Source organism: Notolepis coatsorum, assembly GCF_963971535.1.
Source record: "Notolepis coatsorum genome assembly, chromosome: 6".
In the NCBI taxonomy this organism is placed as follows: Eukaryota; Metazoa; Chordata; class Actinopteri; order Aulopiformes; family Paralepididae; genus Notolepis; species Notolepis coatsorum.
The window spans coordinates 52,808,160-52,827,835 of record NC_140170.1 but is presented as its reverse complement, the minus strand read 5'-3'; the positions used below and the strand labels follow the sequence as shown (position 1 = coordinate 52,827,835).

The 19,676-nt window shown below is 45.4% G+C and overlaps 1 protein-coding gene across 2 annotated transcripts in view; it reads right to left on the bottom strand.

The window, feature by feature from the left end:
- Window positions 1-12,513: 12,513 nt before the first annotated feature.
- The window catches only part of LOC311230201 (nucleobindin-2-like), a 38,097-nt gene continuing 30,934 nt past the window's right edge, over window positions 12,514-19,676 (bottom strand). Inside the window, exons 10-14 of one of the 2 annotated variants that reach the window (XM_084316410.1) lie at window positions 18,882-18,971; window positions 18,411-18,581; window positions 15,238-15,298; window positions 15,003-15,142; window positions 12,514-12,886 (exon numbers count right to left, since the gene is read on the bottom strand). In XM_084316410.1, the coding sequence (XP_084172536.1) occupies window positions 15,030-15,142; window positions 15,238-15,298; window positions 18,411-18,581; window positions 18,882-18,971 (435 nt within the window). In that variant the 3' untranslated portion in view covers window positions 12,514-12,886; window positions 15,003-15,029. The remainder of the gene's footprint in view (window positions 12,887-15,002; window positions 15,143-15,237; window positions 15,299-18,410; window positions 18,582-18,881; window positions 18,972-19,676) is intronic. The other variant, XM_084316409.1, reaches the window with a different exon arrangement.

The window sequence follows — 19,676 nt, the reverse complement described above, 5'->3', positions numbered from 1 at the left end:
CTCTCGACATCGTACTTGGGGTACAGATGGGACGGATAAAAGATGATCTGACGGAGATAGAGCGGGGGCTCATGGACTTGGACCAAGATCAAACGGTCCTAGCAGGACAAAGACCCGGCCCTGAGGCCATGCAAGAGGAGGGGGAGGAATATCAGACGTTCATGAGGACGCGGGCTGGCATTGAGGGGAAGCAAAAGGACCTGGAAGACAAAAAAGGAGAGAAGCAAGAGGCCCTTATGCGGATACAAGAGCGTGTACAAGAGCGTGTACAGACAAGAGCCCAGACGAGAAACATGCAAGCCCCTATCCGCATGGCTCCTATAATAATAAGAGGACAGGACCTGGAATATCACCCCCTGAAGGTGTCGGACATGACACAGGTGACTGAGAAATTGCCACCCCTCGAGAATGGGGCCAATCCTTGGATTGCCAGACTGGAGGAGGTAATGGTTGGCACGGAAATGGCAATGGGGGATGTCAAGAAAATATTGACAACCGTGATGGGAAAAGACTCCATGGAAAGGATACTGGAGGCGGCTCGCCTGCAAGGCCATGTGGGGACTGGAGCGCATGATGCGGACCTGTTCCTAGCGTACAGGGGAGTAACGTGGGCGGCCCTCCGAGAAGCCTATCCAATGAGACTGCACGCAGACCAAATTCCGATTGGTACTTTGGAGACATCAGGGCACCCCAGGCAATACGTACAAAAAGCCTACTCCACGTGGAAGAACACAACTGGTCGGGAGGCGGGACTTGACCCTATGCATGAAGCCCAGTTGAGAACCAAGATTGAGAGCGGCCTCCCCATAGAGGTAAGGCAGAAATTGGACGAGGTGGTGTCATTGTCAAAGATGGAGCTGGAATTATATATAGATCAAATAGAGCATTACGTTGAACTGTATCGGAAGAAAGAGCAAAGAGCAAAGGAGAAGGATGCAGAGCAACAACGTAAGATCATGTACCAACAGCCAACCGAGGCAGTAAAGGTAGTGGAATACCTTCAAGCCTTAGTCCAGGCGGCCCCACGACCAAGAAATGGGACAGGATATGAAGGGGAACCACAGGGACAGAGACGGGCTCAAGTGGGAACACAAGAGGGTTATGCGCCGGACCAACAACAGAGGCCGAGAGAGTGGCAACCACGGCCGAAAGGAGGAGGCAGACCGGCCACGGGTGGTGGTGTGTTGGACGTGTGGGGTGACTGGTCATCTCGCACGGAACTGTAGACAGGCTTGTCAACCCGGAGAGGGAGACCAGGAAAGAACTTGGCAAGGCCAAGGTCAACCCCGAGTCCAAGACCGAAATGAGAACAATGGCCCGGTAAATCCAGCAAGAGGGCCAAATGAATCATCACTATGAAGAGGCCCAGAGAGTCCAATGGGGAGGTGTCAGCTGTCAGTGTCGTCTTTAAGGGAGGAGCCTATTGTGTGCGTAACGGTGAATGATAAATCTGTCGAGATGATGGCAGACACCGGCGCGGCTTACACGGTAGTACAACCCCAAGACGCGACGCACCTAACCTTGTCCGGTCGATATGTACGGACAATTGGATTTGAGGGAATAAACCAGCTGACGGCTGTTACCGAACCTGTGACTCTGAGATATCAAGGCAGGGAAGCGACTCTCCCTGTGCTGGTCTCGGAGAGCACACCTATTAACTTGCTCGGCCGAGATGGGCTGGGGTTACTGGGGATGGACATTAAATGTACTGCGGAGGGTTGCGTGATAGCCGAACGAGAAGACCAGTACTATCAGATGGTACAACGAATTGACAGTGAACCACCCGAGATCTATTGTCTAGGGGGATTGGACCAAGAGCTACTTGGCCCCGCCTTACAATGGGAGAAATTTATCACTGCCAATATGCCTGACGCAAGGGATCCAAAGACCCCCTATCACTGCACTCTGCAGTATCATAGAGATGCAGACTCGTCACAGACTAAGGAGTGGCTGAGGGTGCAACCTGACAAAGTACAGCTGAATGCTACCAATATCATATTGGGGCCACAGGGAGCAGCGTTACGTATTGCACGGAGTGACTATCTGAGTAAAGAGCACGGCATAATGGATAGTGTTCCCCATGTGACTTTGAAGGTAATCAGCTCATGTGATCAACAACACATAGGCGAAATGATGAAAAAAGCTGAAGGGATAGAATTTGAACAGATGAAAGAAAACAAACGGATCTGGATAAGCCCTGATAGAAGGTTTATTAAGATCATGGTTCAAGGCACAGGGATGGGTCATCCCCAAACTGTGCAATTATCCCAAGAGACACTGGGAGAACTCCCTAATGCATCAAGCCTCCAAGAGGACATGATGGAGGCGGTGCCTGAGACGCTGTGGGCAAAGAACAGCACTGACATTGGACTAATCAAGTCCGCTCAACCTGTGAAGGTGGAGCTTAGACCTGGGGCCACCCTGCCTTGGAAGAAACAGTATCCATTGAAGGAGAAAGCAGTGGCTGGAATCGAGCCACAAATTAAAGGACTTTTAGCTGCGGGAGTCTTACGGAAAACAACTGATCCCCGGAGCAACACGCCGTTGCTACCCGTGGAGAAGCCGGATACCTCTTACCGGCTGGTGCACGATCTAAGAGCGATCAACGAGGTGTTACTTGACTATCCGTCCGATGTCCCCGACCCCCATGTGCTATTGACATTTATCCCGTCGAAAGCCGAGTACTATACAGTTATAGATTTGTGTAGTGCATATTTTAGTGTGCCCTTGAGCGAGGAGTGCCAGCATTTTTTTGGGTTTACTTATAAGGATGAATATTATGAGTATACTAGGATCCCGCAGGGACTAAAACATTCGCCACACATATTCAACAAAATCCTAAGGGAGGATTTAGAGGGGTTGGATAAAGTCATGACCTCTAGGGTCATTCAGTACATGGATGATCTGATACTGTGCGCGGACGATCAGGAAACATGTCATCGCGATTCCGTGGTACTGTTGCAACTGTTGGCGAAAAACGGCCATAAAGTGTCGTTGAAAAAGTTGCAATATTGTAAACCTAAAGTGGTCTATTTAGGACAAACAATTTCACAGGGCCATCGGGCTATTTCAGAAGAACATTTGGTGGCCATAAGGACGGCACCCAAGCCTGTGACGGTACGACAGCTAATGGGATTTCTGGGTATAATGGGGTACAGCTCTCCGTGGGTCGAGAACTATACGGAAATAGTGAAACCATTGAGAGAGATGCTGAAAGAAACGGGCGTTGATAAACTGAGCAGTAAAGTGGTATGGACCGAAGAGGGCTCACGGGCATTCGAAACAATCAAGTCCCGACTGTTAGAGGCGCCGGCCTTGGCGTTGCCTAACTATACCAAGAAATTCATACTATACGTCTCTTCTTCACCAGATCAGAAGCAGGCGTGTGCGGTGTTGGCTCAGGACACAGGGGTGGGGGCGCGACCACAGCCGATGGCGTACTACTCAATTGCCTACTCGGAAGTAGAGATGGGGATGGCTCCATGCTACCGAGAAATGGCTGGAGTGTATACGATGTACGAAAAAGCCGCAAGTATTACGATGGGATATCCAGTGGATATCATGGTGAGGCATGACTTGAAGAGTCTGTTGGAGTCCGGTAAATATGCACTGACGATGCCTCGCATTAAACACTACTACAGACTTTTGGAACAGGAAGATGTGACGCTGGTCAGGTGTTCCGTAACGAACCCGGCAGCTGACATCCCTACGCCTGAAGATGGAGAGCCCCACGACTGTTTAGTCGAAGTTGAGAGGTACTCTAAACTCAGAGCAGACTTGCAGGCATTTCCATTTGACAGTCCAGATCTGGAGTTATGGACTGACGGCTCTTGTTATCGTGTGGGCGAGGGACTAAAAGCAGGTTACTCCGTGGTAAGGTCACAGGGCGAAGGATTTGTGGTAGAAAAAGCCGAAGCATTATCACAACCTTGTTCAGCCCAGTTAGCAGAATTGGTCGCACTGACGGAAGCATGTAACATGGCAGAGGGCAGAACTGTAAATATTGTAACCGACTCCGCCTATGCACATGGTACCGCCTTCTTGTTTGGCACAGTGTGGAAAGGGAGAGGATTCAAGAAAGCCGATGGAAGCGCCATAAAACATTGTAGTCAGATTAAACGTTTGTTAGAAGCAATTATGAAACCAAAGCAGGTTGCGATAATCAAGTGTGCTGCTCATCAGTCAGACGAGTCCAAGATGTCTCGAGGGAACAGAAGAGCGGACGAAGCTGCCAAGGAAGTGACAGGTGCTGACAGAACAGGCAAGGTATTGGTTATCACACACGGAGTTGAGTTAGAGGACAAGATAACCTACAAAGAGATTTTGACTTTCCAGGAGGAGGCTAGTCAGGTGGAACGGAACCTCTGGATAACCAGGGGAGCTAGTCAGGATGATTCAGGTTTGTGGCGCGACGCCGGTGGATTTGTGGTGGCTCCTGCTGGCCTGGTCGGACTGCTGATCCACACGGCGCACGACTTTTGCCATGCGCATAAAGGAGAGGTAAGGAGAAAAATCAGAGAATATGGCTTTTGGGCGCCAGATTTGGTCAGTCAAATTGATCATGTGTTACAGAGGTGTGTAATATGTTTGAAAAACAATATACGTAAGGGGATTAGTGTGTCACCAGGACATATCCCCACGCCCAATGGCCCAATGCGAGACCTTGTAATTGATTACATTGACATGATTAAGCCCATTAATCAGAAGAGATATATTCTTGTCGTTGTCTGTCGTTTTTCAAGGTGGGTGGAGGCGTGCGCCACCCGGCACAAGGATGCAGCATCTGTGGCTAAGTTCCTGTGCCAAGAGGTAATTCCCCGTTTTGGTTTACCAGACAGAATCTCGTCGGACAATGGAAAAGAGTTCGTTGACAAAACTGTACGTTTAATACTCCAACACTTAGGCATAAAACAGCGATTGGGGGCCGTTTATCATCCGCAGAGCCAGGGGTTGGTGGAACGCATGAACGGGACACTAAAAAACAAATTGGTAAAGATCTGTCAACACACAGGCTTGAATTGGCTAAACGCTCTTCCTTTAGCTTTGATGGCTTGTCGTTCGTGCGAAATTCGCGGTCTGCGTTTGACACCGCACGAAATGATGCTAGGTCGCTGCATGGTAGTACCAGGTTTGTGCGCGACAGGCAAAGGTCCGAGTTTGGACATCCTGGACAACGACATGCGTGAGTACGTAAAATACATGTCAAAGATACACAAAAGTATTCTGGTTCATGTCTCCAGTAGACAGGAGCATGAAACCGGGGAGGAGGTGAATAGGCAGACTACACCTCAAATCATACCAGGCGACTACGTTTATGTCAAAGTATTTAGACGCAAGTGGTTTGGCGCGAGACGGGAAGGGCCATACAAAGTCGTTCGAGCCACCGAGAGGGCTTTACAAGTTGAAGGATCGCCTATGTGGTTTCACGTTACTCATTGTGTAAAAGCAACCAATACGGACCAAGAATGGGAACCTGAACCACAAGACCTTGACGGTAAAACCGGGGCGTCGCAACCGTTACACGAAGGCGAAGTGAAGGCGGCGCTAACCCCAAACGATGGGGAAGACCCGGATGATTATGGCGAGCCAGACCGAGGGGGCCACGATTGGCCACCAGTAGAAGATGAAGGTTTTTTACAGGAACCAGACAGAGGAGAGGATTATGAATTGGAACATAATAACTTCTCCTCTGTGGACATGGAGAAGGTACCAGAAGAGCCAGAGGAACCAGTGCTTAGCACAAGCCCGGAACAAGATACTCGACCACAACGAGTCATCAAGAAGCCTAAACGATATACATAGGCAAAGGAAGGGATAGTGTAACTGATAGGCCTTGGAGAGGGCGTGTACATATTAATTTTTCATTTTTCATTAGCTAAGCTCTCTCCTTTTTTAGAAATGTTTAGATAGTAAATGCAATGTAAGGTCTTTTCTTTCAGAGTGAATTGCACAAAACAGACACATTTGGATAAAAAACACATAAAGTATAGTCTAAACCTGGTAATTGATACGATCATCTTTTTGTATAAAGGGACGGACCTAGACTGAAGTGAAATTGATATAACTGATAACATTGTATATAACCTGCAAAATGAGTGGAAATTGTTAAACGGTGTGAGTGAATAGAGAACTGTGTAAATAAAAGATGGGTCCATAGTCGGTCAGTGGGGGAGGGAGTAATGTGGGTGTTGAAAGCAAATGATACTAACAAATATGGAAAATGAGTCAGAAGGATTCTGGAAAGGTTGGCTCTGAGGTAATTAGGTTAAACAGTAAGGTTAAGGTAATTGTAAACAGTTTGTTTGAGAAAATACTAACATGTATCTTGGGGATAATTAATCCCCAAACCGGGGAAACTGTAGTAGATTTCAGTCAAACCAACTATTGTACTGTACACCTTGGGTCTCAGAATGGCACAACACCGACAGGTAAAATGCATTCACAAATTCTCCTGGCTTCTCTGCCGCTATCCATTTTCATTCAACAAAACAAACAAGACGTATCTGTGATTTGAAACAGCTGCGTGGACTCAAGGCTCTTAACCAGAGTGATTGAGACAGGCAGCTGTTGATCAAATGAAGAGATAGTCTCGTTTGGACTTCCTGGGAGTAATAAACTGGGTGATTTTACACCCTAAGTGTTCTAGGCAAATGGTCCAATACAAAGGAACTGCCTTGAGAGACGCCAGACAGTCTTTTCTTTACAAAGGAGCAGTTGATCAAAGGATTTGGACTTAGAATCCACATCGTGACGTAATTCGGTGTAAAACGTCACGATAAGGAGTTAGCCAATGAGAGCTGAGAATAAGTGTCCTCCAATAGGAACACTCGAGGAGAGTTTGGAAAACGCCCGCTTTCTGTAAAACTAGAGGCGGAGCCTAAATTGGATATTAGCAAAGACTCCGTGCCAGGAGAGTCAGAACACACCCGAACAGAACCAGGAAGGAACAAGAAACACACACCCTTTTTCTCCACAACAGACCCAGCAAGGAGGAGAAATCGACGCAGCAGAATCGAAGACGAGACGAGACGTGTTTTTAGACAGAGCTTGTTATTGAGAATTTAGACTGAATTCTACTGACCTTCGGCATAGCGAATGCTTCCGGTAGAATTCATTGCACCATTCTTTCAAATATTTCTTTTGTAACATCTAATTGAAATCCTTTTTTCATTAAAAACGGGTTCTTTTTCAAACTGCTCAGATCTCGCTTCATTTCAACGGCCGCGCCGTATTTTCTCTCTGGGTAAGCAGTAACCAAGTTAAAACACTGGTTATCTGCATTTAGCACAGAGTGGATCCCAAGAGCTTGTAAAAAGGTTTAAATCACAACGCAGAAAGAAGTAGTAAATAGGGAATTTAAGCTGGGAATCCACTTCACACTTAACAAGAAAATCTAATGATTTAAGATAGTACATAGTAACTAATGAGGAACTATATGTTAACAAAGCATGGGAACATATGTACAAATAGATTCAACCTATATTTTATAATGATTTGTTAATGGTTTTGCAGATTGCAGAGGTGGGTCCTTCCCACCTCTTGCAGAGACAAGTCGCATTTCTTTCCTCTCTCCCTAGGCCTTCAAGGTCGTTCCTATTGCCGGCCCTCACTGCCTCCCTGCCTCCATGAAGCCTGTCGCTGCTGTGCTCTGTGCTTCGTGCCGGTTGTCGGACTATACTCAAATCAACTCGAAATGGATCTAATCAGTGGATTGCATATTTTCGTCAAGGAAGCAGAATAAGGCTAACCCTCTCTGCCTCTTGGGACATTTCAATTCGGGCTTGGATTCTCGAAGCTTTTGGGATTGCAATAAGATTTTGGATCTGTTTACCGCGCACAGGACCTACCAAAATGAACTGATTAAGACACTTGGACACTTGGACTAATGATTCATTTGGACAGAGTTGTTAAAACTCACTCCACTCAAATCAATAGTTATAATTCACTCTACTCAAAATCAAACTTAAATTGACGTGGCTGGGAAAATGTTGCCAGTCAGTCAGCCAAAACAAATTTCTGGACGACTCCAAGGTCCAACAACACACAGTAACCAATGATGCATGTAGTTACTCTGTGTTGTTGTAGCCACTGGTTAATTCGCGATTTTTTATTGGTTTGTCATGACAAACCGGGGAGTAACGCGAGATCACAACCCGCGAAGGATTTCAGAAATCGTGGAGTGGATTTTAGCCTACTCCGGCCCTTACAGAGACTCACCTCATTACCAAAAGTCAAAATAGAACTTCTAAATACACAATCTCTCAATAATAAATAATCCTGATCAGGCTGATCTCACAGATAAGGGATCGCTCTAATAACATGGTCTCGAAACCCCAAGACATTAACAAGGCCTTTGAAGTGTTTTACTCCACTCTCTACACATCCGAACCCCCTCCCGACAGAATATCTTTGGATACTTTTTTAAATGACCTAGAATTCCTGTCTATAGACCCGGAGCTGGCTAAGGATTTAGACAGACCATTGAACATTGAGGAGATCAAGGAGGCTATCAATGCTATGCAGAGTGGCAAGGCACCGGGTCCAGATGGCTATGAGGCAGGTTTTTATAAAAAGTTTTGTGACAAACTCGCCCCGCTTCTGATGGAAATGTTTAACGAGTCCCTGAAAAATGGGACACTGCCACATACACTCACCCAAGCAACCATCTCCCTCCTACTTAAAAAGGACAAAGACCCCACAGATTGTGGATCGTATCGCCCAATTTCGCTGATTAACAACGATGGAAAGGTCATTGCCAAGGTGATGGCTAGGCGTCTGGAGAACATCTTACCTCTGATTATTTCTGAGGACCAGACTGGCTTCATTAAGGGTCGCCACTCCTTTTCTAACATTCGCAGACTCTTGAATATTATACACACTTCAGGTCCTTCTCTCCCTCCTGAGGTAATTATATCTCTGGACGCGGAGAAGGCCTTTGACCGCGTGGAGTGGGAATACTTGTTCACGACTCTGCAGAAATTTGGGTTCGGGGACACATTTATTTCATGGGTCCGGCTACTCTACTCCGCCCCCTTGGCCTGTGTCACTACCAACTCTATAAACTCCCCTTATTTCCCACTTTCCAGAGGGACATGCCAGGGTTGTCCTTTGTCTCCGTTATTGTTTGCCGTCGCCGCTGAACCTCTATCCATTGCACTCAAGTCCTCGCCCCACTTCCGTGGTATCACCCGTCACGGAGTCGAACACAGGGTCTCCCTTTACGCTGACGACCTTCTGCTCTATTTGACGCATCCTATTACCTCCATCCTTCACATAAAATCTATGTTAAGACAGTTTGGCTCTTTCTCAGGCTATAAGCAAAATTTTCATAAAAGTGAATGTTTCCCCATTAACAACTCAGCCTTACAAATTACACAATCTTCAATTCCCTTTCATCTGTCACAATCAGGCTTTAAATATCTGGGCATAAAGATCACCCACACCTTAAACTCTATTTTTGAAGCTAACTTCCCTCCATTAATAACTAACATGAAAGCTGACTTTCAACGTTGGAGCAGCCTGCCCCTCTCACTCTCCGGTAAAGTACAATGTGTTAAAATGAATATCCTGCCCAAATTCCTGTATGTCTTTCAATGTCTCCCTCTATTTCTACCCAAATCCTTTTTTCTCACAATAGACCAAGCAATATCTGCCTTTATCTGGGGGGGAAGATCCCTAGAATAGGCAAAGCCATCCTACAAGGACCTAGGGGGTCAGGTGGACTTGCGCTCCCTAATTTCATGCAGTATTACTGGTCTGTCAACATCCATAAAATGATTCTTTGGTTGGGCGGCTACGTGGCGTAGTGGGCAAGGCGCTCGCCACGAATGCGGAGACGCTGGGATCGCCTGTTCGATCCCAGCGCTCCACATTGCTTTCAGTTTAGCTCGTCGTCCACAGTAATACACATTGGCCGTATTACGGGGAGGGAAACTGAAGGGTGGGGATCGGGCGTTGTGGACAGCGACTCCTACAGGTCGGTTGGTGCGCCTGCGCAGTAGAATCAGGAAGTGTCGGGGGCAGCGTGAGCCTCTCCCGCGTTACTCCTCGCCACTGAGAGATCGAGCTGCGCAGGTGAAAAGATGCGACTGCTGTTACCTCAAGTACCGGAGGGGACTTGTGCTATGTATGACTTAGTCCACATTGCAGCCGTTCGTGACAGGGGAGGGTTGAATTGGATGATACGAAATTGGGATGGGAGAAAATATAGAAAATGGGAGAAAAAGTGGATAAAAAAATATATATATATTCTTTGGTTGAAAGCCCCAGAAACTGACTGGTGTAGCTTAGAAGCGCAATCGTGCCGTTCATCCTCCCTGGCAGCTCTGGTCTACTCTTCTTTCCCTCTCTCTCCTTCCCGGCACTCCTCAAACCCTGTTGTTCTGTCCACTCTAAAGATTTGGATACAGTTTCGTCGCCACTTTAAATTCTGTTCAGCATCAGTCTTGGGGCCTATTAGTAATAACCACTTGTTTGTTCCCTCCACTCTGGACTCGTCTTTTACACGCTGGAACAGACTCGGAATAAATAGTTTCAAGGATCTATATGACGGTGACACTTTCTCCAGTTTTAGCTCCTTGTGTCTCCAATTTGGTCTTCCACGCTCCGATTTATTTCGTTATCTTCAGATACGTCATTTTGTACGTTCACAATTTGACTCATTTCCTAGCCCCCCTCAACGATCAAATTGGGAGAGATTCTTGGGTCTATCACCAAACCAAAAAGGGCTTATATCTGAAATGTATCAAAATACTATGTGCTTGACCAAAGACAAAAGCGCTAAGACAAGATCCAGGTGGGAGGAGGAGCTGGGGGTGGAACTGACAGAGGGGTGGTGGGGGAGCACTGGATAGGGTGAATTCCTCCTCCACTTGTGCCAGACTCAGCCTAATACAGCTAAAGGTGGTACACAGAGTACACTACAGCAAAGCAAGACTAGCTGAAATCTACCCAGACTCCAATCCCAATTGTGACCGCTGTAATAGCCCACAAGCTGATCTCTCTCACATGTTTTGGTCCTGCCCGGGGCTTAGACCATTATGGTCCTCGATATTCAATGTGCTCTCGATAGTACTAGATACCACAATACAGCCCTGTCCACTGTTGGCCATTTTCGGCGTACCGGCTGAGCCTCTCCCTATTAAGCCAAACGATACTGACATGTTAGCTTTTGCCACGCTCTTGGCCACACGGAGAATACTCCTAGCCTGGAAACTGTCTACACCTCCCCCCTTCTCCGCCTGGCTAAAAGATATGGTCTCGTTTCTAAAACTAGAGAAGATTAAGTATGCACTTAGAGGAGCTAACGAAAAATTCTTTAAGAAGTGGCAGCCGTTCATTTCTTACTTTAACAGCCTATCTGTTCTCCCTCCTGATTGAGTGTCTTCCTTCTTTGAGTGATCCTCCCATCTAACCAGGCCCAACAGTACTATGTAATACCACCAGATAACTATGTAGATACTCTATAATTGACTAATGTACCATATCTGACTCAGACTATTTTTCCTTTTGTTTATTTTATTTTTTTTATTTATTTTTTATTATATTATTTAATTTGTCTGTTATTTTTGTATTTTGTATTATTTAATATAATTTAATTGTATCATTGTAAGTAGCAATTGTTATTATTGTCTGTAATTTAACCTTTTCCCTTGTTGCATGTTATGTATCTAACCCTACCTGTTGATCCGTGGGGTGGGTTTGGGGGTGGGATGGGTGGGGTAGATTATACAAAAAAAAAGGAAAAAAGGGAAAAAAGGGTGAATGAAGAATTCTGACTTTGTAATTGTACAAACTTGATTCACCAATAAAAACTTTTGCTTTAAAAAAATAATAATAGGTGGCAGGTGGCGCACGGAGATTACGTTCGTCACCAACACCGGGAGACACTGGATTCGCCTGTTCAAATCTAGCTCCCGGCGTTGCTATCAGCTTGGCTGTCCTCTCACGCTGATACAATTGGCTGTATCAGGGGGTGGGAAGCTGAAGGGTGGGTCCTGGGCGTTGTGGACAGCGACCCCTACAGTTCGGTCGGGGCGCCTGCTCAGCGAGGGTTGGATCTGAGGAGAGATAGTGTGGCCTCCCACACGCTACACTCTCCCCGGTGAGAACCTGCGTGGCCAGGTTGGCCTGCCCCAGGCTGCACATGCGTCGGAGGAAAGCATGTGACAGTCTCCGGTCTCCCGGACCAACAGTAGGGGAAAGTACGCAACAACCAGGAAGGGTGGGATGGGAGAAAAATCGGGAAAAAAGGAGGGGAAGAAAGATAAAAAAAAAAATAATAATAATAATAAATCATCCTTCATACAAGACCACATTATCGACAAGGAGATACTTCATGTGTCTCACTGAACACGTACACAGACCCTCATCCAACGCTTCACTCAGTCTTACTGAAAACATTTAACGCCATCCATCCAATCAAATCCATCAGTATAGTTCCATGTATTTTTAATCATATTGGGTTTTTAGATCACCTGTGAAGGCTAATACAGACAAATCTGCGCTTTGCACCTTTTTAACATTTGTACGATGAATATCTGTTGTTTTGACAGCAATTGAGTGAAATGTGAATTCAAACCTATGGGCCTATGTACACAATACAGACACTCCAGAACATGCAAGCTTCAATCACTTTAATGTTCTCATTCAAATCATGTACAGAAATATGGGTGTATCACCCACAAGTAGGGAGGTGGACAGATCATGTAGGCCGCCATTCATTAGGGGGGGGGGGGGGGGGGGAGTGATGAACCAGCACAATGGAAGTATATCAATACGTGTAACCTCGTCTTTCCTCCTCTCTTCCCATCAGTTCACAGTGAACACACACATATTAAGACATTTGAGATGGGATAGATGTGTCTGTTTTGGCCCTGTCCATTTCCTATGAAGGAGAGGAGACAAAGGATCACAGTCAGACTCTGTATGAACTGCAGTTCTTAACGTGGTGTGGAGAATGCAACTGATGGGCCATTCCATATTCAATTATAGAAGAATTACTGTTAAATAATATTTGCACACACACACATTCACACACAACCCAATATCCTTACAACCACTGGTCTGAAACCCAAGTGCTAACATTGAATTAAAACATTTAAATAATACTATGCTTGTTTGATAATGGATATATCTTACAATACCGGTATATACTTGAAAGCAGGCAATGACACACAATAGTGACAATATAACGTAGAGTGGTATTGGTTCATGTTTTTAACTAAGCCTGCTGTTTATGAATATGTTCTATCATATTTAGTCTGTCCACTCTGTGTTTCGGTTTATTGCAGACGGACATTTATTTTTAACATTTGTTAGCAATGCTAGTGCAAGTTGGAGCTAAAAGAAAAATGGGGCATAAATAAAAATCACATGCAGTGCATATTTTATTACATAGAATTTAAAAAAAATTATAGACATGGTATTCAGCTCCATTGACTTGCACCACTAACAGAAAGATAATGAGTTCTTCCAAGATCTAAAAAGAATAATGATAATTTGTAAGGACTGAAAGGTCTCCCTCTTCATGATAAAGGTCATTTAAAAGCCTGAACCATTTCTTTGAGGAAAGGAATGTACGGTCCATGTAGGTATATACAATTGAAAAATAGGCGTAGGTGAGTGCAATTTATAAATCCTTGTATCAAATATAAATAAATATTTGCATGATGGCAGAATGTAACATGTGACTGTTCTGTCCAAAATAAAACATCTTGTATAAATGTGTTTTATGGATCCAGTATTTCTAGAAAGTAAGTGTGCCACAACATTACCACATGATACAACATATCAAGCTTTTCTAGCTACAGTACCATTCATTCTCAAGCAGCATTACATTAACTCTACTATGTGTTGTTGACATTCATTTTTCTTTTAAAGTCTGGGTAAAGCAAATTCAGAGATTTAAACACATTGTTAGAAAATAGTTGCTGAAAACGTGAAAAGACTGAACTATAGTACTGAATTGTGGAGTTTGTTACAGTTTTTCACCATTTGGTGTTCAGGATATTTTGGGCAGGTCTGGAATCATGGCTCAGTGACACACTGGAGCCATCCTTAGCATAACCCCAAACCTAGCACTATATACAAACTACAGCGCATGTAGCATGGTTCTCCCAGAGTTGATAGTAGCTCAAAAGTGTAGCATAGCTAAGCTAATCGTGCCATGTATGTGAATGGAAAGTGCTAAAACAATTAGTGCCATACTTATACTGGGAGGTATAATTCTATTTAATTTCAATAAAAACTGATTTGGTCCTTCTAATCTAGTTTGCTAGTTAGTGAATTGGTCAAGCTTTCTAACCAAGTAGGGTACATTTAATATATTTGGTAGTTTAGCTAAACAGTTTAGTGATTGAATGGAAAAATAAAATGGCATTTGAGCTGAGAGGGAGCTGTCAATCAAGCGTGAGCCAACCATGCCCCCACAATCCTGAGAAATGGTCTGAGCAGCCAGATGAACAGTGTTTGAGCTGGGTTTTACAACAGTTATTGACGTTCCTAATCATTCAAATTTGTCTGGGTGGTTATTGGTTAACACATTTTCTTTGGTGTGACAAACTCAGAACACATATTTATTTTCACTTTACCCCGACTTTAAGGATTCAATTATATTTACCAGAGCAAAATAGTAATAAAAAAAAACATTTCTCAAAGAGACAACATCACTGAAAATACACTTGTGTGTATAAAAAGTAAAAACACAACATTCACATATCCAGCAAATAACCCTCCCCACCGTTCCCAAATCACTTCCCATAGACAACACAACAAAAACAAAACAAAAGGTTGATTGTCCATTATGACTGGGCCAGGGATTCATTCAAGTCTTGGTTATGTAAATGCTTTTGGCCAGCTACCAAGGGACATGACAGGGTCCAAACTGCTATTAATGTACGCAATGTTTGAGTCTGTTGGGGGGAAAGTGGCTTTCAAAAATCTCAAAGAAACATAGAATTGAATCCATTGCAAGACAGAAAGACACACACATGCACGCTCACATCCATACACACAGTTTGTGGGTCCTGCTAAGAATGTGCCGGTAGATCTTGCTGGTAACCGGGTGGCAACGGCTGACGGTCTCCTGGTAGAACCGGAAATACGTCTCCTGCAAGGGGCGACGCTATGGAAGCTCCTGTATCTACGACACAAAAAGGTAGCGTCAATCATCCCAAATCCAATGGTGTAGAACAACACAGAATGTAATTGCAGAAGTTGTCTCAATTTAATACCGACCTATGACCTCGACTGGTGGTGGTGATTTCTGAGATTTGATCTTTTCCATGTGTTCTACTGCCTGAGGAGGAAAGTGAAGGAGCATTTTTTATTCATAAAATAATGGTATGAATCAAATGTTACTGAAACTGACATCACTATTAAAAGTGACAAGATTTTCAAGACTGGACTACTGCAACGCCCTCTACTCTGGTGTGGCAGACAAATACATCAACCGCCTACAACTGGTCCAGAACGCAGCCGCCAGGCTCGTGACGGGCACCAAGATGAGGGACCACATCTTCCCAGTCCTTGTAACCCTACACACTGGCTCCCGGTAAAACAACAAATACATTTCAAGATCCTCATGTTCACATACAAAGCCATAAATGGTCTCGCCCCCCAGCTTACAATGTTATCTCACTGCCTCCTATGCACTGTAATTTTAAGAGCGCTGCTCTGTTGTAATTCAAAACTGATTAAGAGCGATGCACTGCTCTGTTATATTTTTATTGAACTATTTTAATCACACTTTTTACTTTTCACTGATGCACTGCTCTGTTGTACTGTATGTTAAATACCCTGTTGTATGTCCGTTCTATTTGATTATTTTTAGCCTATTTTTAAACTGAATCAAACCGCACATTTTATTTTTTATTATTTGTACTACTGAATGAAACTGTAAACAGAGAGCCTATTGGGATGCTAGATCCTAATGTGAAACACTGTGATTTAGTCTATTCTATTTTTACTATTTGTATTACTGAATTAAACTGTAAACAGAGAGCCTATTGGGATGCTAGATCCTAATGTGAAACACTGTGATTTACCTTACCTTGCTACCTCTCTATTTTTTTTATGCTCGCTTATGCCTGTATTTTGCACTGTTGTGAAGCACTTTGAACTGCAACTTGTCTGAAAAGTGCTATACAAATAAAGTTATTATTATTACATAAAGGAACTCCTGGTCCAATCAGCCAGCTCCAGATCCCTCAGATCAAACAATCAAATCTGCCTTAAAATCCCCCACAGAAGACGGGTGACGAGGGGAAACCGGGCATTCACAGTCGCAGCTCCGTCTACTTGGTTGGCCTGCATGTATTGTTTCTGTTTTCGTATTGTTTCTGTCTTTCTGTTTTTTTTTTGTTTTTCTTTGGGCTGCGTCCCCGGGCCGATGTAACTATTGGTTGAGGGGCGCAATATAAATAAATGTATCATATCATATCATCAATGTAGGATTATTAAAAAAAACGAACTATAATTCGGTCACACCACAACAGAGTGAGAACTACTCAGCTGGAGTTGGGAGTCCACTCTAATACTAATGTAAGGGTGCTGCCCGAACTTGCACCTTTAACATGTACATTCCAGGGCCCCTTTAAAAAAGGGGAATACCACCCATTTTAACTATTCACATGTTCTTCCTGTGCCCCAGGACAGTTTAGTCAGTATTTGTGACCATGCACCACTCTCTCCTAAAGCTAGAAATCAGAGAGAGTACCCTCCAATTGGTGGTGTCACTGGGATGTAAAATCTTGGGCTGCAGCCTGCAGGTAGGATATACACCAAATAGATAGGCCTTACACCAGACCGGTACACACACAGGTTAGGCTCTGACTTTATGAGGTCATAAAATGTCTGTGTGAGCTATTACAACCACATACATGATTTAATTCTGGTTCAGACCTTCTAGCAATGCTAGAATATAAACCTAATTTGGGTGGAAGAGCTCACGCAAACATTCTATGGCCTTATAATGTCTGAGCCTATGTATTTAACTTGTGTGTACTTGTCAGGTGTAAGGACTACCTGTCTGGTGTAAGGCCCACCTGTCAGGTGTAAGGCCTACCTGTCTGGTGTAAGGCCTACCTGTCTGGTGTAAGGCCCACCTGTCTGGTGTAAGGCCTACCTGTCTGGTGTAAGGTCTACCTGTCTGGTGTAAGGTCTACCTGTCTGGTGTAAGGCCTACCTGTCTGGTGTAAGGCCTACCTGTCTGGTGTAAGGCCTACGTAAGGCCTACCTGTCTGGTGTAAGGTCTACCTGTCTGGTGTAAGGCCTACCTGTCTGGTGTAAGGCCCACCTGTCTGGTGTAAGGCCTACCTGTCTGGTGTAAGGCCTACCTGTCTGGTGTAAGGCCCACCTGTCTGGTGTAAGGCCCACCTGTCTGGTGTAAGGCCCACCTGTCAGGTGTAAGGCCTACCTGTCTGGTGTAAGGCCCACCTGTCTGGTGTAAGGCCTACCTGTCTGGTGTAAGGCCTACCTGTCTGGTGTAAGGCCTACCTGTCTGGTGTAAGGCCTACCTGTCTGGTGTAAGGCCTACCTGTCTGGTGTAAGGCCTACGTAAGGCCTACCTGTCTGGTGTAAGGTCTACCTGTCTGGTGTAAGGCCTACCTGTCTGGTGTAAGGCCCACCTGTCTGGTGTAAGGCCTACCTGTCTGGTGTAAGGCCTACCTGTCTGGTGTAAGGCCTACCTGTCTGGTGTAAGGCCCACCTGTCAGGTGTAAGGCCCACCTGTCTGGTGTAAGGCCTACCTGTCTGGTGTAAGGCCCACCTGTCTGGTGTAAGGCCCACCTGTCTGGTGTAAGGCCCACCTGTCTGGTGTAAGGCCCACCTGTCTGGTGTAAGGCCCACCTGTCTGGTGTAAGGCCCACCTGTCTGGTGTAAGGCCCACCTGTCTGGTATAAGGCCTACCTGTCTGGTGTAAGGCCTACCTGTCTGGTGTAAGGCCCACCTGTCAGGTGTAAGGCCCACCTGTCTGGTGTAAGGTCTACCTGTCTGGTGTAAGGTCTACCTGTCTGGTGTAAGGCCTACGTAAGGCCTACCTGTCTGGTGTAAGGCCCACCTGTCTGGTGTAAGGACTACCTGTCTGGTGTAAGGCCCACCTGTCTGGTGTAAGGACTACCTGTCTGGTGTAAGGCCTACCTGTCTGGTGTAAGGCCTACGTAAGGCCTACCTGTCTGGTGTAAGGCCTACCTGTCTGGTGTAAGGCCTACCTGTCAGGTATATGGCCAAACGGTCTGCCATAAGGTAGCTCAACCTTCTGGGCGTCCAGCTGTGAGGCCTACCTGCTGTAGCTCAACCTTCTGGGCGTCCAGCTGTGAGGCCTACCTGCTGTAGCTCAACCTTCTGGGCGTCCAGCTGTGAGGCCTACCTGCTGTAGCTCAACCTTCTGGGCGTCCAGCTGTGAGGCCTACCTGCTGTAGCTCAACCTTCTGGGCGTCCAGCTGTGCCTGTTGCTTCTCCAGTTCCTCCTTCTGCGTCTGTAGATCGGCGTTGCGTTGGTTCAGGTTGTTCTCCTCCCTGGCCAGGTGCTCCTCAAACTCGCTCATCTCCTCCTCCGTGTAGGCCTGGTTCTGCTCCAGAGTCTAGTGTGGAGGGACGGAGGGGTGAGACAGATACCAGAACCTGCAGATTTCTTCCTGAGCAACGCCCCTTCCTTCCTGACAAAAGAAGCCACTCAACTTCTCTTGAAAATAAATAGTCCTGTCTCACCTCAACTACTGCAATGCACTGCTACTACCGGCTGCTGACACCAAACCACTTCAACTCATTACAGAATATGTACAACAATCCATATTCCATGCTGATCCATATTACAGAATATGTACAACAATCCATATTCCATGCTGATCCATATTTAATAGGACACCGTTGGGGTCTCTTACCTCCCAGCTGTCGGGCTCCAGGAACTCCTTCTTGTCTGTGGCCATCAGGAACTCCTTCAGAGACACCAGTCTGTCTTTATTGGTGTCCACCTGCAGGGGGAGACATGGACCTGCTTCAGACCAGGCTTTGCCAATGGGCTGATATAGACCTTTTCAATAGGGGGTTTCAGTTGCTAGGCAACAACACTTAGTCCCAGTTCAACATCTGGTCCATAACATTTAAACACTGAAACAGCTGACAGTTAGCTGTTACGATACACTTTCATTTCAGTATATTGGCAGCTGTTTAAATTAGTTTTAGGGTTGGTAGGTACAAAGGGGTACTAACAGGTATATCAAGTACTAACAGGTATTAACAGGTACTATCCAAAATCAAAGTATGCATACAACTCAGCATAAGTGAGATAACTGGACACCTGACCCATCAGCAAACTCCAGGGGTGCCAACATGTTCTGACATGGTGGGCCAAGGACTAAAAACATAATAACGGTGAAGGACGGCGGTTAGAATGCTTTGTTCTGGGTCAATCAATTAAAAAAGAAAACACAAACTGCATTTTGTTAGCCGATGATAAAGTGCTGATTACCAATTATCTACTAATTAGGTTGATAGGTCAACCTTCTCAAGAGAAAAGGTTTTCCCATATTTGAAATCTGAAGAAAATCTTCCTCCTTGTCTGAACGTGGGCAGTGGTGGCCTACAGTTTAGAGAAGCGGGTTTGTGACCAGAAGGTCGCCGGTTCGATCCCCTGGACCGGCAGGAAAAATCTGGGCAGGGAATGAATAACTCTCTCC